This window comes from Elephas maximus, chromosome 3 (assembly GCF_024166365.1).
Source record: "Elephas maximus indicus isolate mEleMax1 chromosome 3, mEleMax1 primary haplotype, whole genome shotgun sequence".
Taxonomy (NCBI): domain Eukaryota; kingdom Metazoa; phylum Chordata; class Mammalia; order Proboscidea; family Elephantidae; genus Elephas; species Elephas maximus.
The window spans coordinates 50,178,164-50,200,291 of record NC_064821.1 but is presented as its reverse complement, the minus strand read 5'-3'; the positions used below and the strand labels follow the sequence as shown (position 1 = coordinate 50,200,291).

At 42.0% G+C, this 22,128-nt stretch overlaps 1 protein-coding gene across 4 annotated transcripts in view; it reads right to left on the bottom strand.

The window, feature by feature from the left end:
* Positions 1-457: 457 nt before the first annotated feature.
* The window catches only part of KIF1B (kinesin family member 1B), a 171,010-nt gene continuing 149,339 nt past the window's right edge, over positions 458-22,128 (bottom strand). For 2 of the 4 annotated variants that reach the window (XM_049877882.1, XM_049877883.1), the window contains exons 38-48: positions 15,846-15,960; positions 14,612-14,745; positions 13,714-13,775; positions 11,810-11,955; positions 11,381-11,620; positions 10,051-10,122; positions 8,927-9,048; positions 7,072-7,221; positions 6,508-6,700; positions 6,195-6,313; positions 458-5,695 (exon numbers count right to left, since the gene is read on the bottom strand). In XM_049877882.1, coding sequence (XP_049733839.1) covers positions 5,653-5,695; positions 6,195-6,313; positions 6,508-6,700; positions 7,072-7,221; positions 8,927-9,048; positions 10,051-10,122; positions 11,381-11,620; positions 11,810-11,955; positions 13,714-13,775; positions 14,612-14,745; positions 15,846-15,960 — 1,396 coding nt within the window. In that variant the 3' untranslated portion in view covers positions 458-5,652. The remainder of the gene's footprint in view (positions 5,696-6,194; positions 6,314-6,507; positions 6,701-7,071; positions 7,222-8,926; positions 9,049-10,050; positions 10,123-11,380; positions 11,621-11,809; positions 11,956-13,713; positions 13,776-14,611; positions 14,746-15,845; positions 15,961-22,128) is intronic. The other 2 variants (XM_049877884.1, XM_049877885.1) reach the window with 2 other exon arrangements.

The following is a 22,128-nucleotide window of genomic DNA, read 5'->3' as shown; positions in this document are numbered from 1 at the left end:
TGCTATTTTACCAATCTACTTCATCTTCGGAAACTGCAACCCTTTTCTTTTTGCTCAAGCCCAAATCCTCTGAATCACCCTCATTTCCTTTCTCTCCAACTCTACATTCTCTCAGCAAACTGTGGTAGCTCTTAACTTCAAAAGGTGTCCTGAACCTGCCCATTTCTTATCACCTCTGCTGCTCCTGCCTTAGTCCAAGCTACCACCACCTCTCCCTTGGATTAATGGGTAATAACCTATTTCTTCTCCCTTTGTCTACTCTGGTTCCCCATCCCACTGATTGCCAAAGTGGTCTCTTAAAAACACAAAAGGATCATGTTACTTCTCAAAAACCTTCACTGGGTTCCCACTTCACTCTAATAAAGCCCGAAGTCCTTACCTAAGCTCTAAACACTTGGTCCCCCTATTTTTGATGTCTTCTATTGCCCCTCCCCCCTCACTCCACACTTGCCTTGCTATTTCTGGAATCTACGGAGGACACTCCTGCCTTCAGGGCTTAATTTCTTTGCCTGGAGCACTCTTTGTCCAGGGCTTTGTCTCACTTGTCCTACATCCTCTGATTCAGGAGTTTGCCCAGCTGTCATCTTCTAGGACAGGCCTTCCCTAACCTCAGTCTGAAAAGGAGCTCCCTTCTCATCCCTCTGTAATCTTTTCTCCAGCTTTACTTTTCTCTGCAAGACTTACCATGTAATATTGTAACTGTGTTTCATGAATGTCCTCCTCCACTAGAATGGGAGGTCTTGTCAGTGGTGGACACTCAAAGGTTGTTAAGTGAATTGTTGCTTTCTGCCTGAATGCTGCTTCTCCCTCCCACCTTCTGTTTCTCCCCAGGTACCCAGGCCAGTAGTCCTTGCTGCCGCTCTGCCACAACAGGTACTTATTAAGCTGAAACGGTGAATTTTCAACCCCCCAAAGAATACTCCAGAATCGTTGGTAGGTACGTAAAGAGAGGCTTCAGGAGAAAGAAGACAAATCTCCCAATTAAAACAGTCACTTCCAGATTTGGGAAGGAGGCACTTTCATCCCCAAAGAAATGGCACCATATCAGCTTTCCTGATTATACAATAACCACTGTTTTGCACATCAGAAAGGAACATGGCACCATGACTTCTGCTTGGAATTTAATATCTTTGCAAGAAAAAAAATTCCTTGTGTAAATACCTTTCAAAGGGTGCAAGAATAAATGTACACTGAGAGCCCTTGGATGCACTGGCTGTACCTTTATTGTTTTTACCTCGTTCACTAACAGTTCTGTGATGCTAGGTTACCATACACAGTTAGATAATGTCTGCATTGCACACCTAAGGCTATACAGCAAAAGAACCAGAATTAGTACAAATACAAGAACTATATTTACATTCTGTATACTCAAGCTCCAAACATCAGATATTTACAAAATAAAACATGAAAATGAAAATCCAAAATTAATAGTGTACATTGTTGCTAATGTGCTCACCTCCTTCACTGGGGGAGAGATCAGTTTGCAAAGTCTTGGTTCAAAAAGGCCACTTATGCGTCATGGGTTTTGTTGTAGTGTATGAGGATGGCAACAAGAGACGTGACTCAACGAACAAGTACTTTAGAGCCACAGAGTCTAAGACAACACCCTAAATGTGAGAAGGCTGATGGGTTCCTCAGTCAATGATGCCAGAATACACAGCATGAAAAAAAGAAAAAAAAAAAGATCTCTGAGACGTGAAAAACAACACACGACAGCCAGAGTTTGGCAAGAGACCAACCTCAGCTCAGACTTTCCACCTGAGCACAGCCACGTGGCTGTGGGTTTTTAACATGAATTTTACACCAATTATAATCTCCTCTTTACATGATTGAAAGCTTTCCTCCAATTTCATAGGGCTCAAGTACTAATTCATAAATGGCCTTTTGAACAACAAATAATCTCTCGGCTGATATTTCAATTTACTAAGGAAGCACTAAGGAAGACGTTCCTGCTACATATAGTCACGGGCTGGCCACATCCTCCGGTGGATCCCATCAGCCACAGTGGACAGCTGCAGTGCACACATGTTAGAGTTCTATTTAACAGACATTCAGCAAACCTGCTGAGAGCAGCAGCAGAATTAGTCTTTTCTTTTTAAGGAGCAGGTTAACGATCACTTTTTTAAAATGGAACTGAAAAGAAAAATGAAGGACCCAAATCAGACAGACAGACAAATGGCCCCTGATACCGTACAGGAGAGCCTGAGTGGAATACAGCCTGAGGGAAATGCAGAGTACCGACAGGGGTTACACACAAAAGAATCCTGTCTTTTCCAGTCCAATGTGCAATTAATTATAGCTGTATAAATATACATACACCTTACAAAATTAAATATCCCTGTAAGTTAGGTGACAAGCAGCACTCGACAAAGTCTTTGCTTTGAAATATGTGCCAGGAAAAGTCATCATACTTTTAAAACCAACAAGACTTTTCGTAATGATTTAATTTATTCTGTAATCTAAAAAGAGCTGAAGAATCCATGTAAAACATGAGTAGTTATGTAAGTTCTATGTAGCTAAAGGAAAAAACAAAAAACAAGCAAAAAAAAAAACCAAAAATGACACTGACTTCTTGGTTGGGAAACCACTTGTAAAAGAGCATTGACATCTGGGGCCCGGCCAGCTGCCAGAGCAGGCGTCCCCGTGCCTGACCCTGTGCCTGACCGTGTGCCTGACTGTGTGTGTGGGCTGGCTGGCCCCAGGCACAGTCCTGGCCTGAGGGCTGACTGACTCCCAGGCTGGTGCACAGAGACAGGAGGCTGTGGTATAAAGCCCTGCTGTTCTTGGGCAGGAGAAAGGAGGGCTGGGGGAATTGAAGGGAGGAAGGGATGAAGTTTTATAGCTAACACTCTTTCCTCTTAATTTATGTGAGAGTTTTCTTTCCTGCTTTTTAATATTTTCCCCCTGTTTTAGGCACAAATAAATATGAAACCACCTTTAAAGGAAATTTAACTTTCCTGCCTAGTCTATGGCTACAGCTAAACTTCCTGCCACAGACCCTCTCTGACAGCTTCAAAGTGGGAATGGCCTGGCATAGAGACGCCACATCAATTCTGAAACTGTTTCAACTTCAGTCTAAAAACGGGCCCCTAAAGGAAGAGGGGTGCCAACAGGGGCTGTTTGTACCTGTCTGCTGCACAGAGATTGCTCATACCTGTCCCAGTGCCCCTGTGGGACACCCATGTCCTGCCGCCACCTCTGCTTTGTAACAAGCCTTCTCCGGGCACATTACAGACAGTTCAGTCTGGCTCGTTCTAATATCCGACACCTTCAAAGCAAAGACTTTCTAAGCCAGTATTGAGTTAGAAGACAAACCCAAAATCATTTCAGTGTATCATCACATGGTTTTACTCTCTCAGCCTTCTCCAGCTCCCCTTGCCACAGACACGTATCCTTCTACTAGACTTCATAACAGCAGCAGCATCTGTCATTTCATTTGAAAAGTAACCTTCCAATTTCATCTTCATTTCCCTGAAATTAGATTTAATTCAGCCCAGGAAGCTGTCTCTAAGCACCGACAGATCCTGGTTTGATATACACCAGAAGAGCATATTGTGTCCATTAGACAATGAAGAACCCTCTAACTACATTAAAAATCTCACACTGCTTGGAAAACAAATAATATTACAGTTAAAAAAAAAAAAATTAGTGACCTATAATTTAAAGAAAGGAAGAAAGTTAAAAAAAAATTCCCCACAGAGTTTTTACTCATTACTTTCCCATCAGGTCAGCATGTGGCATCTACCCTTTCTGTTGCTAAGCTCTCCGTGATTCACTTTTTCTCTTCTTTGCAAGGCGGTCATAAGGAGTGAAGCTGGGAGACCTGTTCTGCAGAGACTAGCCCACCAGGAGGTTAGAAGCTAGGGTCTGGGTGGTGAGGAGCTTCCCTAGCAGCTACTCTGCAGGGCACACGCCCATGGCTTCTGCTGCCTGAGTGGAAAATCATCCCGTTTCCCATCACCTGAGAGTCAGTAGCCTCAAGGCTGAGAAGCCCTGGTCCTCCACTAAGTGGGCACATGGGTACTTTCCTAAATGTCTAAAGGATGGTGAAACAGAGAGGTTCGAGCAAGGAAGGTAAACCAAACCCAGTTAAGGAAGGTAAAGGATGGTATAAACAAGGGAGGTAAAGGCTGGCAAAGTAACTGAAGAACCTGAAGGCCTCTCCTCTATGTCCTTCCTGTAGAATTTACTGGCAGCTGAGAGAAAAAGTATCTTCCCCAGTGGCCTCTGGAAGCCAGATGACCTGGCCTGTCAGAGAAGAAGACACTGTCAGCAGTGAGCTTCTTCCTTTCTCTTCTGGCAATACTTCCACACTCATGGAGAGGAGAAGGGTAACGCAGGAGAGACAGGAGGAGTGCAAGCAGAAACTAAACACCTGATACCAGGGCCAGGGCTCAGGTGGGCCTCTTCTGTGCCTCCAGATGCTTTCCTTTTTTTTTTAAAGTGGTTGTAGGGGGTTGGCTTTATTTCTGAGATCCATAAAGCAGAGCCTGCCTACCATGTTTATTTATGAGTACAGGGAGACTGCTTATTGTCCTCTGACAAGCATCACTGACCACTGGATTCCGAGTGAGACTTCCAAGTTTATACTTGAAAGCTATGCTTCTTTGATCTTAGTGAGCTCCAACAATCACACAGTCCCTACTCAGCATTATATAATTAAGACAATGACCATTAAGTTCATCACCAGCAAGTGAAACACTGCCCTCTTGTGGGATATTCGTGTATGACACTGCACCAATTTCAAACCACCACCACCATCCCAAATGCTGAGGACAGAATTTAGAAACTCCGTTAAAAGAGCCCCCCTCTGAATACAGAGACGAGAGAGACACAGTTTAGAGGAATCTGTGATGAACTGTAAGCATCCTACTAACTGCCTGCCCTCATGCCTCAGTGCCAAATTCTGTGGTCCTTTTGAAATAACCAGCAATGCTCTTGGCTCTTCCCATCTTACAGGGTCAAGAACAGCCACTGTTCCCAGGCACTAAGAGGTCTTCGCCTCTCACTTGCACTAAATGAAAATTCCATAACCACGTTCTAAATGAGCCCGAATTTCAGCTCAGAGAAGATAACTGTCCCATTTCTAAGCTCAGCACAGCTTTTCCCTGAAAGGAAATGCAGGGATTAGCCAGGACAAAAAGGGACAGAGGGTTTTTTTTCCTCTCAGTTTCTAAAAAGGTCAGATGTCTCCTCCTTTCGTCTCTAAGCCACCCAAGGAAAATTAAAATGAAATCACCATCACAAACAAGAGAAAAGAAAAAGATTATTATGTAGTTGTCTTTAAAAGACAGACAAAGATATCCCAAGACAGCAGTACAGACACCAGAGGTGGTTATAATGGGGACCTATCATACAAAAGGAAGTCAAAATACACCAAAAAATAATTTGAAGATTCACTGGATCCCCTTCTGTTTTTTTTTTTTTTTTTGTTAGGCCACATGCTACTAACAAGATTCTCACCACAGGAAAAAAGAAAGGAGTACAGAGCAATGGAGATGGGGGACAGGAGAGCTAGAAAAAGTGCTGGACGAGGAGGGAGAGTAGTTCAGCCACAGGGTTACATACAAGAGCAACTGTCACGAATCACAAAAACAATGAGAGGTAACACTTTCTTTCTGTCTCGGAAGGCGACTGAGGGCCGCAGCAGAGTCAGTATTTCAGCTGGCTCGTGCGTCTGCGGGAGAGTTTTGACCTGTGGGAGATAAATGAGATGGCAGGATCAGAAAACTGGACTCAGGTATTATTTTCCTCACGGGTCTTTTTCCACTGTGGCTCCATCCTTTAACTGCTTCTTCCTAGTCCACCCTGCAGCCCCAGGCCTCTGGGTGTGCTGATAGGCTGTGGTCTCCTCCACCCTGGGGACTCTGTGACACAAGGCCCTCGGAGGATCTCTTGCAGTTGGATATTAGGAAATCATTAGGGTATTCATGATCTTCCCTCCACTTAGACCCCCAGACCCAGATACTGCCCCTTAAGAATGAAAAGGTGTAAGTGTGCCCAGTCTCCTTAATGGTTCAGGACACAAGATGACACCTTAGGAGAAGCAGAGGCCCCATTACCACCCTACAACCACACTTACACTCCTGTCCTTCCTCTATTTTAAACCTGTTTAGAGGAATAATTCCTTTCCTATTTATGCTGATGTCCCTGAAACCAAAAGCCAAAGAGAGAAACACTGCAACAGCTCTTACCGTATCGTGCCAGCAAGGAGTGGGTTAAAGGCATATAACCAGTCGTTCATGTCCTTGTCATTGAGAGCCTGCAGGAGGACCCCACGGTGCTTTGTGCACACGGCAAAAGTGTTAGGTGTCTGAAAGAGACACAGGTAGATGAGAAAATTACTACAGATACTGTGCAATGTGGACTACCTGCCATATTCATGGGGCATTCAGCCCTTCGAACTGAAGGCTCAGAGACCAGATTATGAAGGATCGATTCTGCATTACTCAACAGGGTTCTCTCAAAAGGGGAGGGCGCACGTGGCAAGGGACAGCCAGGACTGACCTTCACCATGGCCTGCTGGTCCTCGCTGTATTCCACCTGTGCTGTGGACAGGTTAATGATTCCACGCTCCACTGGGTCTTTGTCACTGTTATAGATGAAGACGTATGGGCGACGGACCACAACAAAATGTTTAGCCCAGTTGCTGGAATGTGGCTCCTTGAAATTCAGGTATCCTTTCTTAGAGACCACTGAGCTGAGAAGGACAGGAACAAAAGAAGTTAGTTTCTCACAAAACAAAATGGTCATGAGCTAATGACCATCAAACTATGTCTGGCCTAGGCTAAGCCCCTGGAGTCAACAAAACAGGTGAATGATCTATTAGGCCTATAATCTTCCCTGCCAAAGTAATGCTGCAAAGGACCACAAAGTGCCCCAGCAACATGCTATGCCAGGGTGCAGAAGGCATTCTGTTACAACTGGAGCAGAAAGCCCCCCAGCTCTTTTGCCTCAAATTCAATTGGCGTTAGACTATAATAATGACCTCTTGTAGAAAAGCTGAAAGTAAATTCTTCTTGCCGATTTATCTTTTTTATACCTCACATCCTTGGTCAACACAGTACTCACCCAGGTCTAATTTCTTCAATATCTGGAACAAGATTGAGAAATTCATTTTTTCCCGCTCGGGCCAAATAGGGTGTTTCCACAGTTGGGACAATCTGAAACTGTTCAAATTCCAGGCAGGGACTAGAGGCTCGGGAATTGGCTTCTAGTGTCCTTTAAAAGAGAGAGGTTAGGAGGAAGCAAGGGGTAATAATAAGAAGAGGCTCAGTTAAGGTCAATGCATAATGTATTGAGCCATCCCACCAGGAGGCACACAATGCCTCACCGTGAACACCACGGGCCTTGCAAACACTGGTTTCAGAGAGCTGAGCACAGGATACAAGCTGGTTTCACGAAGTTAATTCCACATTCAACTGGTGTCATCCTTTCAAAGCTAAAAAAGGAAACTGACAACTGATGACCACGAAGTCACAGTCTCGCAGTCTCTCATTCTGTTCTGAAGCTCCCTGAAGAAAAGTGCCTGATCATGAACACCCTATTTCTTTCTGTTTCTCATTAGTCATGTGGCCACACCTAGGGCCATGGTTCTCAAAGTATGGTCGCTGGTCCAGCAGCATCAGATCCACCTGGGAACTAGCCAGATACTAAAATTCTCAAGCCCCAACTCAGATCTGGTGAATCAGAAACCCTGGGTGGGGCCCAGCTGTATGTGCTTTCACACACCTTCCAGGTGATTATGATGCTGCGAAAATGTGAGGACCAATGGGCCTAGGGAATGGTGGGCAGAGCAGACAAGGCGGAAGGCCTGGCTCCTGAATGACCATGTAAAGCAGAGCTGCACCATGACCTGCGAGATGATGAGGACTGCTCTGTGGGTGAGAAATCAATCCCTATACTCTGTGCTATTAGGTATCTTTGTAGAGCAGCTTAGCCTAAGGAATTGTATTTCCCTGATTCTCTGGGATTGGGATGCATCTTACAAGCGATGGCATATCACATTTTAGTTGGCAATGTTTTTTTCTTTCTTGCCCAAAAAAGCCAAACCAAATCTGTTGCTGTCAAGTTGATTCCGACTCATTGCGACCCTGTAGGACAGAGCAGAACTACCCCATAGGGTTTCCAAGGATCGGCTGGTGGATTCAAATTGCTGACCTTCTAGTTAGCAGCCGCAGCCCTTAACCACTGTGCCACCAGGGCTCCTCTTCTTTCTTAGTGGCACATAAAATAATGTCTTATGGGCAATGGCATCTTAAATTTAATGAAATTACCTGGCTGTGTATTTCTTTCCAGCCAAATCTGACTGTCAGTGTTGGTGTAGTAAGAGAGTTGGGTGATAACCAGGTGGGTTTTGCCAGGTAAACATAACGAATGGAGACAGGGGCATGATGAATTGGGTAGTGACTATAATGATGAACCATGTGCTTTGTTATCTTTAATTTTCTTTCTATAGATTTTTTGTGTGTGGTTATCATCAAAATATTTTTCCTAAGATGGGAAATGTCTGATAATATGATTCGGGGACAAGCAGGCGTGGGTGTGGAAGGACAAATGAGTGGAAAGGGGTAAGAAGAGGAGTCATCAATGACTTGACACCAAAAGAGAATAAGGTATGGCTTAAGAGGCAGACATGAATCCCAGCTACTGTGTCCCTCTGGTTTCTCAAGGCAGTGCTGGTGGCATTTTGGGTGGGTAAGTCTTCTGTGTGGGGCCTTCCCTTGAATTGCAAAACTTTTAGCAGCCCTGGTCCCACCCTCTACCCAGTCACTGTTACATCAAAAAAACGGCTCCCTCGCATTTCTCAATGCTGCCTAGGAGGAGGGTGCTTTGTCTCCCCCTACGAGAACCACTGAGTTGGAGGAAGGCTGACATCTTCCTTGATTCTTAGATCAGCTTCTCTCAGTGAAATCTGGGTACTTACTTCTGATCTGAGGAGTTGCTCCTCAAGTCAACCAGAGAGGGGCAGGTGGATGAGGGAGTGAGGGTAGCACTGCTGAAACTAGACTCAGAGGGATCCCGTCCAATTGGAGAGATATCAGACAACTGGAAACAAAAGGAATATAGCATGTGAGATTCAGATGAAGCAAGCTGCCTTTGCAATAAGGGGCTTTAACAACAAATGACCTTGCTTTATTTATAAATATGCTTCAGAAGGTCATTCAAGAAAATAAGCTTAAAATAATTTATGGCCTGAGTGCCACATTAGGAATCAAGACATTTACAAAAGAGTGAAGGCTGGCTTTTTATATTGCTACTGGCTTTGTGCATCAATGAAATGATCCTCAACATGCTGAGCACCTACTAGGTGCCAGGCTCTGTCCTAACAATACGGCAGAGAACTTGCCCCCCAGAGCTTGTATTTTAGTGGGGATGGTAGATAAGCGCTTTAAAACACGTCAGACAATGGTAAATGCTATGAAAAAAATAAAGCCAGGATGGGATTAGAATGTCAGAGAGTTACTGGATTTACATACGGTAGTTAAGGAAAGCTGCTCTAAAGCAGTCATATTTGAGCATCAATCATGGGAATATCTGGAAAAAGACCATTCCCGGCAAAGGCACAACTGCGCAGAGAGGTAGGAATAAACTTGCAGAGACTGAAGAACAGCAAAAAAGGTCAAGGTGACTAGAATATAGTGAATGACTCGGAAGTTCTTAAAACTGTTCACCTGACTTTGTTGAAGGCAACAAAATTTTATGCCACCAAGAACCTGAGACAGTCCTTGGACCTGTCATACAATGGCATATCACCTTCCTACCTCCTAAGATATTCTTCTCCAAGGGATTCAGGGGAATGCTAAAATGTTTCCACTTGACAATCACCCTGAGAGATTCATATGAGTACTTTTATCTCTGGAAGCCAGTGTCCTGACTCTGAAAAATTAGAATAAGTACAACGGTAGACATGTCATAAATTCTCCAATACGATGATCTGCCCACCTTCAGCCACCTAAAAGCCACACCATCTGGGGAAAGGAGATCAGAGCGGCTCTGAAGAAACCAGTCACCAACATGCTGGCTGAAAACCAGAGTCAACGCACTCACCTTGCCATCACTGATGCTGCCGTGCACCTGGTTGAATTCTCGGTTGAAAGTGTGGGTGAGAAGTTGCAGGCACTAGGGAAGAGAAAGAAAAGTGCAAACTGAACATACACTTTCAATGGCTAAACGAATGTGTGGCAGGGAAGGGGGAAGAGAACAGCACTGAGACCCATGACAGAGGTTGTGCGTTGCCTAAACAACCGTTCACTAAGCATATAGCAAGGAAGTCTGGCATATGCTTAATAAAAACCATAGTTTAGAAAGTGCTTAAGAATGCAGGAGCATCCCTTTAATTCTCCATTCACCCTGGTACTAAAAAGGACGTTGATCTCTGTGAGTTCTGTATGACACCACTTCCTAAATAAACTAGAAGCCCTTCAATTACTAAAAGAAAGCAAAACAAAAACACAGAAAACCCTCTCACGTCTCTAGTTGCTTTTCAGTCAGAAGCCCAGAAATCATACACCTGGGAGTCGCCCTCAACGCACCTCTGCCGACTCCTGCTATATCCACTCAAAGAGTGTGGATTCTACCTTCTGAATGTCTCCTATGTGATCCCCCTTGCTCTTCACCCCACATATCACTGCCTTAGGCTAAAAAACCTTTATTATTTCTCATCTGGATTACTGCAATAAAGAGTTCTCCCTGCCTTTGGTCTATTTCTTTAACACTAACCCACCCTGTGGATTGCTGCTTCAGATTTTCAGACAGATTAGCAAGATCTCTAAACTACAACACCTGTTTCAAGTATTCAGTAGTTTCACATCACTCCCAGGATGCAATCTAACCTCTGCAGTACAGTACACAGGCCCCTCATGATCTGGCCCTTGCCTATCTGTCCACTCCATCGCATGGCCCTCTCCCCCATGAGCTCCCTAACACGGTCAGACAGGAGACCACTGGCTGCCCACCCCCTCCACTTCAAAGGTCAGGTTTCAAGTTGCACTCTGTGGGAGGTCTCTCCTCAGGCCCGGCCCCCAGCGTGTTCTATCCACCCCTCTATCACCTTCTGTGGGAGGTCTCTCCTCGGGCCCCCACTGCATTCTATCCACCCCTCTATTGCATCCTGTGGGAGGTCTCTCCTCGGGCCCCCAGTGCGTTCTATCCACCCCCTATCGCATTCTTGTCACCCACCAGTCTAAGCTTTGTCCCACTAGTCTATGCACTTACTAAAGGTAAGAAATGTGTCTTATTTAATTCTATGTCCAGGGTGTGAACAGATGCTTTGAAACAGAGACCCTCAAAGAAAGGTGTTGAGAATGAAAAAACTGAAAGTCTCGCTCACAGAGCCTGACGACAGGAAAACACTCAACAAGGAGGAACAGATTGTCACCTTGGTTGCCAGCTCTTTCTCTCGGTCCACTAGGCTTTCAATGTCTGCTGAGTCATAGCCACTGCTCTCACTGGGTGTGATGGCACTTTCAAAGGTGGTGGTTGAGATCTGAGAGGAGATGCTGGTGGAGGTGCTGAGGGTCCCACTGCTGAGGCTGGGAGAGAGCGAATCACTCAGGGATTTGGGGATGCTGTCACCAAGTCGCTCACGCAGTAGAAGGAAGTGCCGAGTTTTCTCCACCTGAGAAGATTAACACTAATTCTTCAGCAAACAAAAACCTCGGTAAGGCCTTAAGAAACAAAATATCATGCCCCCATTGTGACTGAAAACTAAAAAGCCAGGATCATGTGGAGAAGAGGGATTTAAGCCTGATAATTTGGGACTCCTGCCTGAACGTGCTTGCATTTGAGCATTCCTGCCCTGGGATACCTCATGGAGGAGCTCCAGCTTTTCTAACTCCCACTGATGCTCAAGGATGAGGCTGTCTCCGCGGGGCCGCCACCCCGCTAGGTTCTCTTCTCCCCGCACGTATGCCACTGATGTATCCAAGATTTTCCTCCTCCTCCTTTGCATGCCTAAAACAAGAGGAAGTAATTTCTTTTTCCAGAGAAAAATCTAATTCAAATTTTAGCTCAAGATGTATTAATAAGTCATATACGTGGCAAGCTAAGACAATCTGGTCTCAAAATACATGGGATTTTGTTTATTAATTAAAACTTCACCCCTTTTTTTTAAAAAAAAAACAGAACAGATTTGCTGGTCTGACAGAGACTGGAGAAACCTCAAGAGTTATGGCCCCTGGATGCCTTTTAACTCAGTACTAAAGTCACTTCCAAGGCTCACCCTTCAACCAAAGATTAGAGGGGTGTACAGGGCAAACAGTGGAAACCCTGGTGGTGTAGTGGTTAAGTGTTACAGCTGCTAACCAAAGGGTCAGCAGTTCGAATCTGCCAGGCGCTCCTTGGAAACTCTGTGGGGCAGTTCTACTGTCCTATAGGGTCGCTATGAGTCGGAATTGACTGGGTTTATAGGGCAAACAATAACACACATGAGGAACATGTTTCGTAGTTATAGGTACATCAGCCCAAAAGCAAAGATAAGAAGGCAGGAAGGGACAGGAAACCTGGACAAACGGAAATAAGAAACCTGGGGTGGAGAAGGGGAGAGTGTTGACACATTGTGGGGTTGGCAACCAATGTCACAAAACAGTTTGTGTATTAACTGTTTAATGAGAAACCATTTGCTCTGTAAACTTTCACCTAAAGCACAACAAAAAAAAATTATGACAATCTAATACTTATTGATACTGTTCCAATTAAAAAAAAAAAAGTTCATCCCTTTTCCTCAAAAGCAATTCTCTGAACTTTAATAATTACAAAGACTTCAATGCAACTTGAGAAAATGCTTATGGTATTACGTTAGGTGAAAATATACATAAATTAAATACTCAGTACACTATGATTCGAAATAGATAAAAATACACCCATACAAAAACAGTGGGAAAGGAACACACACACATGCAGTAGTTTGGTTGGGACAGCAGATCACAGATGCCCTTTGCCCCTTCATTTCCCATGTGTTTTTTAAATGTTACAGTGGTTACACATAAAACATATGAATTTATGTTAATTTAAGAATTCCACAAGGAACTATCTTGACACTATAATTAGCTGCTATTGGGACTTGGATGCATACTCAAAGTCTTCTTTTTTATTTAAATCTTACTTGTGGGAACCTGACCTCTTTTCCCTATGTATTTCCTAAAATGACTCAAACTCACACTAATCAAATGTTTAAAACTAAACTCCAGATTCTTACTCATGTTCTACAAGCAGAGAAATACAAAATGCTGCTAAAATCCACAGAGCTAGAGGAACAAAAGCAGTCCAAATAGAGATTAAAAAGGTCACAAAACCACTCCGACTCAATAATTTGTCCTTCTGCAGCACTGGAGGTTCAAATTCTAGTTTCACAGCACCTGTGAAGTTACATGCCAAGTTATCTTTGGGGCAAAGATGGGGAGAGAAATGTTTATGAAATTTTCTAAGACAATTCTAATTCACTCAAATTTTTAATAATATTCCATAGCCCAGCAATACTTGTTCAATTTAGTTTTTATACCTGTATTGCACGTCATAAACTAAACCATACTGCACCTCTAAAAAAGGTAGCTCCCACCATCAATACCACTAACAAACTAGCTCATAAAATGTACATGATTTCTAAAAGATTTTGTATCTATCCTAAATGGACAGACCCTCCAATTTTTCAACACAATATACCCTGAACATATGCAATGGTAACTCTCACCTCTTGGATCCATAAGAGCTTACCTGGACTACCCGTGTCTGCCATCTTGCATAAACTGAGTTCATAAATTCCAGTGACTCGATTGCTATTTGAAGAAAAAAATAGAACAATTGTATAATTTCTTACAGCACAAAAACTGAAAAATCTCAATTCTCTCTACCTAAAACACTGTGTCCTCTGTAGGGTCTATAATCTACCTTCAATATAACTACAGACATTTCTTAAAAGTCACTGTTCTTTTCCTATTCTGAATTAATAAGTGTAGCTTCTAGAAGGAGCCAGGTTTCATCTCAATCTTTTGAACACTTCTATTTCAACAGGATGAATAAAATAGAATGACAAGCTAGGAACTTTGTAACACAAATGTGAAAACTAAACATTTGCCTTTTCTTACTATAAGAGAGAAGGTCTGAGGGAAAGAAAGTCTAGACTATAATGAAATGACAAACATCAAATTCTGGGGAGGTGTAAGTTACAGGAAGGGGTACTTAAGAATCTCTGATTGTACACTAATATATATTTTATTTTTTTAAGGTAGGCGGCAGTGCACAGGTATTCACTGTATTATTCTTGATATACTTTTATATATTTTAAATATGAATAACAAATCTTAAAAAGAAGAAAATATCAATTATAATCTGTTAGAGATAACAATAATGACATGTAAAAGAACATTTAGTTCCTACAAAATTGCTTTGGCAATGTTCACAATGTAACATTCCTTCCTTTATTCATTAATTCATCCACCCATCAACATTTTATTAAATCCCAACATACAAGTCACTGCACTCTAGGTGTCAGTTACCAAAATGGTTTATAGATAGTAAACTAACCATGAAATAGCAAGCCAGGGTACCTGGAGGGGTGCTGATTCTATACTGGAAGAGCAAACTGGAAACTAAACTTGTCTCAAACACTTACGAGTCAGGGGTCTTCGAGTAGCCACTGCCAAAGAGGCTGCGCAGAGAGCGTGGTGGTGAGATCTTGGCGTCTCGGGAGTAGAAGACCATGCAGACATCCTTGGTAATGACAGCTGGCTGAATGCAGTGATCCAGCTGAAAGCAGATAGGAATGTGCCCCGATGAACAGGCAGGTAGTGCACATATGATCAGCCCTTGCACTGCCATATCTGGAAAGCTGGTCTGAGATGTGGGGGCTGGAGGACTTCAGATCTACTCATCAGTTAAACAGCAACTCCATGGATAACTATGTGCAAGGCTAGGTGGTATCCCTTGCAGATGCATTTATTTTTCTGTAGTAATAATAGCTAATACTTATTGAGAACACCCACTCCTCACTTGACAACATGGTTAGGTTCCAAAGACCAGGCTGTTATGTGATAATTGGCATGTGAAAATGGAGGATGACCACATCAGATCACAAAAATGGAGGATGATTATGTCATTGCATAACTGCCAAATCTCATCATTACATAACTGCCTAACCACTGAAAATCATGGCCCAGCCAAGTAGACACATAACCATTACAGCCAGCGTTACTGTCATCTTGCACCTCAGTGTTCATTACTGCCAGACTTATGTCATTAATGTGAAAAATAGTCAGTGGATTTTTTTACTACTGTCATAATGTGAAATGTTAGATAAAGAGACAGTCGATCAGTGAGGAGCGGGTTATTTATTATATGCCAAGCACTGTTCTAAACTCTTATATGACCTCTCAACAGCTTTCTAAGATAAATGCTATTAACCACCCCGTTTAATAGATGAGGAAACTGAGACACAGAGAGATGACATACCTTGTCCAAGGATACACTGGCAGTAACTGGCAGACACAGATTTGAACTCAGACAGGCTGGTTGCATGGTCTGTGCTGTTAATCACTACCAACCTCTGTCCACAACTTATGAAAACAAGAGGTGACAATGTCTTTAAAAATCATACATTCTTTGAAGAATAGTGACTAGGCTTCAAAAGCTGAAGCTTTAATAAAAGTCTTGTGACTCAAAATAGAGAATAGGAACAGATCTACCAGAATCAGAACAGTCAGCAAAGTGTAATAAAAGTAAGTGATTTAAGGATGTGGAGGAAGAAAAGAGGACAACAAAGTCAAATCCTCCTGACCATTTTCTGCTGTAACTTGCCCTCTGATCAAGGCTGACCATTTTGCAGCAACTGAAGCCCTGAGGCTCCTCACCTCTAGGTAGGCCGACAAAGTCATGTAGATCTTTTCTCCATAAGGTGTCACTCGGTTGAGGAGGAGGGAGTTATGTAGGGAGCTGTCCCACACGGCCTCAAAACGGTAAAAGGTCCTAAGGTTGGAAAGATAAGAGGGAATCGTTCAAAAGAAGCTAAAGTTACCTTGGTCCAGGTATTGTCATTGTCAGTAATGACACAGGCTCTTACATAAACCAACACTTTAAATTTATCAAATTCTAATGACAGAGAACTCATCTCCCAGGAAGAAAAGGTAGGTCCCTCCTTTCTTCTGCCCCCACCATCACCAAGGAGCACTCAGCTGTGCTAGCTTTTGACAATACTGCCTCAGCCTATAAAAATAGTGAGATCAATCAAACGGTTTAAGATGAAAGGGATAAATGAGTATGGATAGAAACTGAAAGAAAAAAGAAAGACTAAGTAAGCTGTCCTGTCAGTCAATGATGGGAGCAGGAAGCAAACGCGTAGTAATTTGTAAGCTTCAGTCTTCACATTAAAAGAGATCTAAACTGCATAAAATCTATTTCTGTTGAGCCTCAGGAAAGTCACAAACATATCTGGGAGAGCCTTATTTTAAATAGAACAAAGGGTTATCCCTAGTGGATGTTCCAGTAAAAGTGAACGATTTTTAACACCAAAGCCAGACAATCCTACCGTTTGTTAGTTTTCCAAAATTCCATCTGAAAATAAATCTTTACATTTAAATAACAACCAGATGCTTAATTTAATAGACACCCATAAACTCTTTTTTAAAGTTGTTTTAATACCTGTTTTTCCTGCTGGTAAAAAACCACAACCCCTAGTTGACATTATAACTTCCAGTTCCTGAAGTCTCATCTGAATTTCCGAACTGAGTTCAAAAGCAGCATTATACAGATCAGCTCCAACTCTGCCCAACATTCTCCCTCTCAGATCCCTTCTCAGTGTTGGGACAACACCATGGACACCCCAGCAGGGTGGATTTTCCATCACAACTAGCTCCCTGCAGATGTTATACAGCTCACCTGATTCAACTTGAGTTTTTGCACACTTGGTTCCCTGCTCAATACGTTCCTCCTTACTCTTCTAAAATGGTAACCTCACTATGCTGCCTTTTCTAGATTTCCTACAACAAATGGCTGGCATATCCTTTCTCTCAAAACATTTCCATTATCTTCCACCAGACGCTACCACGGAAAAAATTTATCAATTTTTAAAAGTGAACTCCTTGATCACATTTCATTTTCCAAGTACCAGTGTGTGAAGCCTGGTCATTTCATTTTGTAGCTGCTTCAGGAGCTAAGTCTGGCCTTTTTTTTTTTTTTTAATTTTTGTAGTGTTTTAAGTGAAAGTTTATAAATCAAGTCAGACTCTCACACAAAAATTTATAAACACCTTGTTATATACTCCTAATTGCTCTCACCCTAATGAGACAGCACACCCTTCCCTCCATTCTCTCTTTTCGTGTCCACTTAGCCAGCTTCTGACCCCCTCTACCCTCTCATCTCCCCTCCAGACAGGAGATGCCAACATAGTCTCATGTGTCTACTTGATTCAAGAAGCTCATTCTTCACCAGTATCATTGTCTATCCCATACTCCAGTCCAATCCTTGTCTGAAGAGTTGGCTTTGGGAATGGTTCCTGTCTTGGGCCAACAGAAGGTCTGGGGACCATGGCCTCCGGGGTCCTTCCAGTTTCAGACCATTAAGTCTGGTCTTTTTACGAGAATTTGGGGTCTGCATCCCATTACTCTCCTGCTCCCTCAGGGGTTCTCTGTTGTGTTCCCTGTCAGGGCAGTCATCAGTTGTGGCCGGGCACCATCTAGTTCTTCTGGTCTCAGGCTAATGTAGTCTCTGCTTTACGTGGTCCTTTCTGCCTCTTGGGCTCATAATTACCTTCTGTCTTTGGTGTTCTTCATTCTCCTTTGCTCCAGGTAGGTTGAGACGAATTGATGCATCTTAGACGGCTGCTTGCTAGCATTTAAAACTCCAGACACCACTCTCCAAAGTGGGATGCAGAATGTTTTCTTAATAGATTTTGTTATGCCAATTGACTTAGCTGTCCCCTGAAACCATGGTCCCCAAACCCCCGCCCCTGCTATGCTGGCCTTCTAAGTGTTCAGTTTATTCAGGAAACTTCTTTGCTTTTGGTTTAGTCCAGTTTGCTGACCTCTCCTGTCCTGTGTGTTGTCTTTCCCTTCACCTAAAATAGTTCTTATCTACTATCTAATTAGTGAAAACCCCTCTCCGTTCCTCCCCCTCTCGCAACCATCAAAGAATATTTTCTTCTTTGTTTAAACTATTTCTCCAGGTCTTATAATAGTGGTCTTATACAATATTTGTCCTTTTGCAGCTGACTTATTTCACTCATCATAATGCCTTCCAGATTACTCCATGTTATGAAACGTTTCACAGATTCATCACTGTTCTTTATCGATGCGTAATATTCCATTGTGTGAATATATCATAATTTATTTATCCATTCATCCATTGACGGGCACCTTGGTTGCTTCCATCTTTTTGCTATTGTAAACAGTGCTGCAATGAACATGGGTGTGCATATATCTGTTCGTGTAAAGGCTCTTATTTCTCTAGGATATATTTCAAGGAATGGGACTGCAAGATCGGTTGGTAGCTCTATTTCTAGTTTTTTAAGAAGTGCCAAATAGATTTCCAAAGTGGTTGTACCATTTTACATTCCCACCAGCAGTATATAAGTGTTCCAGTCTCTCCACAACCCCTCCAACATTTATTATTTTGTGTTTTTTGGATTAATGCCAGCCTTGTTGGAGATGGAATCTCATTGTAGTTTTGATTTGCATTTCTCTAATGGCTAATGATCGTAAGCATTTCCTCATTTATCTGTTAGCCACCTGGATGTCTTCTTTAGTAAAGTGTCTGTTCATATTTTTTGCCCATTTTTTAATTGGGTTATTTTTCTTTTTGTAGTTGAGTTTTTGCAGTATCATATACATTTTAGAGATCAGGTGCTGATGGGAAATGTCATAGCTAAAAACTTTTTCCCAGTCTGTAGGTAACCTTTTTACTCTTTTGGTGAAGTCTTTGGATGAGCATAAACCAAAAACCAAACCCACTGCTGTCGAGTTAATTCCAACTCATAGCAACCCTATGGATAAGTATAGGTGTTTGGTTTTTAGGAGCTCCCAGTTATCTGGTTTCTCTTTTGCATTGTTAGTAATGTTCTGTATACTGTTTATTGCATGTATGACGGCTCCTAGCATTGTCCCTATTTTTCTTCCATGATCTTTATCGTTTTAGATTTTATATTTAGGTCTTTGATCCATTTTGAGTTAGTTTCCGTGGATGGGGTGAGGTATGGGTCTTGTTTCATTTTTTTTTTTGCATAAGTCTGGCTTTTGAGGCAGCAAGTGTGGGTAAAGAAACCTATAAAGACACCAAAGGAAGAGAGACAACTGAGAAGACAAAGAGCACTCAAGAGGCCCAAAGAGCAGCTATAATGAAGGACAATGGAAGTCTGTCCTGGGAACCCCGCTTCCAGGAGGGTGGACATTTTTTACTTCAAAGATGCTTGGTACACATTCTTATCACAGCTGCCTGTAATTTGTGATTCACTAAGTTCCAAACCATCACTTAGCACCTCCTCGTGCCACTACTTAGGTTACATGATTCTGGTTCTTTGATCTGAAGCAAATGTTCCGAAGTTGTACATGAGTACCCCTTCACATTTCTGTTTTCAGGTTAAATTTTCACACTGATGTCAAAAAGAAAAGTGCACTGATAAAAACTTTGCCAACATAAAGGAAGATGACGTGAATTTTTGATTCCACTAAAATGTTCCTACACTGGAAAAAATTTTTTTAGTTGGTGCAGCACATTCTTTTAGAATCTCTCAAAAGACAGCAACTCTTGAGAGGTGGTTTTAAGAAACAGAACTAAAACTGGTGATAAATGTTGACTGACTCAAGTTTGGCAATAGAATTTAGGGTTAAAAATAGGGCTGAGTCCTCTATGGCTCCTTAGGTGGTCAGGAGGTGATTCCGAATGGATATCTAAGACGTTCTGAACAGCAGCAGCATCAGTAGAGAAACAGCTTTCGAGGCTAACCTTGTAGGATATACTCCCTTGAATTTGTTAATGCTGAAAAATTTTAAAAACAACTTCTTACATTAACAGTCATACCTGATGGACCTTCTAAAGAGAGTTCATTAGGGGAACCTCTGAAATGTAGTTGGAATGGAGTCCAGATAAAATATAAACTCATTATATCAATGATATCAGTCAAAAGTCAACTCAGTTTTACTAACCATATGCATTTTTTAACATTTTAAACTATATGTCATGTATGACTTTCTTCAGTTTTCTTTCCTAAATCAGAAGATGAGAGGTAGGAAACAAGTTCCTTCATTCATAAGCAGACTTCTTTTTTTCTATTCCAGAAGAAGAGAGTAAGCAAAACACAAAGAGAAATCTTTCAAAAATAAACAAAATGTTTCTCACTGACTCAGCTACCCAAATAACTAAACTGATCTCTACTACTGGGCAGGACAAAAGAAAGTAAAAAGTAAACAGTTTAATTATGCAAAGCTACAGGACAACAAATCTTTGAAGCTTTTGGCAGAGAAAGGACAGAAAACAAAGCCTGAAATATGATATGAAATGAAGGGAGAAACACTCTACTTTGTAAAGTAGATAAGGAAAACAGGGGGCAGGGGGGTGGGAGGGCATAAGAATAAAATGGGCAAGTTTATTAAATGGAATGAGAAAATAATTCAGGACTGTATAAATAATTTAAGAAGCTAAATGTTAAACTGTACATAATCAGAAAGACCCAGGGCACAAAGGAGAAGTGTCTTATGGTGACATAAGGTATTGCTCTATCCTAGGTAAGCTTAGGTTTGCATGGGGAAAAAGCACTAAGTTAAAATGGCACTCAAAGCAACATAAGACATAAAGCAGTGTGATAAACTAGAATCTCTAGGTGCAAAAAAGCAAACAGTAAATACCTAGCAATATCCTTATCAAGAAAGAGTCTGCAAAAACAGAAACGGCTTTTGTTAGTGCAGCAAAAAAAAAAAAAAAAAGAAAGAAAAGCTGAGGAGAAAACATAATAAAAAAGACAAATTAGCTCATAAGCAAAGTGAATTCAAATGGACAATTAACAGACAGAGAATACCATGGGCAGTCTGATACAGGGCAGACGATGGCACTGGTCCCTCTCTCAAGACGTTCAATTAAGGAAAATGCTGGGCATAGAGGGGACTGCGGAGACTACCCATAACATCCCTTTTCAGAAGTGACATAGTATTGGGAATGGTAGGATGTTGCTGTGGAGTTAAGGGGAAACGAAGTCAGTTGTTAACATTAATATAGCACCTAACAATAACAGTCTATCAGAAAAAACCTCTAATATACATACATTGTTGTTGTGTGCCTTCGAGTCAATTCCAATTCATAGTGACACTATAGGATAGACAGAACTGCCCCATAGGGTTTCCAAGGAATGGCAGGTGGATTCGAACTGCTGACCTTCTTGGTTAGCAGCCTGAGCTCTTATCCACTTCGCCACAAGGCCTTTGGGAATATACAAATATAATGCACCCAAACTGGAGTTCTGTGAGTTCAACTTTTACCGTTAAACCTCACACAAGCAGAACAGAAGCTCTTTTAACCAAACTCCATTTAGCAACTTACCACACTGACCTATGCTCCCCACACCCCTGAAAGATAATGACTGACGTCTGTTTCTCATTAGGCATGCTAAACAAGAGGACTGCTGGACTATTTTCTTGGATGCCCAGACTGTTCACTCTATAAACAGTCGAGTTGCGTGCACATCCTGTGTCAGCTGTATTTGGTCCCAGACCTGTTTATGCCAGTTATACTTGTTATTTATAATTATCTAATTAAAAATTAGGAAAATTGATGAAATATGAGGGCAAAAAGAATCCTTGTTTTTGTGGAAATTAAATGTTTCCAAAAGATTTAATAATCGTGAATTGTTTAAAAAACAGCTGTTAAATTAAGATTGGGTGAGATAAATGTGAAAGAAAGGGAAAGACTGTAAAAAGCTTAAAGATTTCTGCACTTAGATTTTCTTCATAGGTTTCTAGATCTTGCTCCACCAAACTGAAAATCATACATGAGAAACTACGCGTGTAGTTTTGCAAGTAAAACAGTGAAAAGTCCAATAAATGAGCCTATAATAAAGAAAAGGCCTTGGCTTTACACAAGAGCTTGACAAATCAATGTACATTTATACAGCCCAAATTAAAACAAAAACGTTTGTTAAAGGACTTTTCAAGG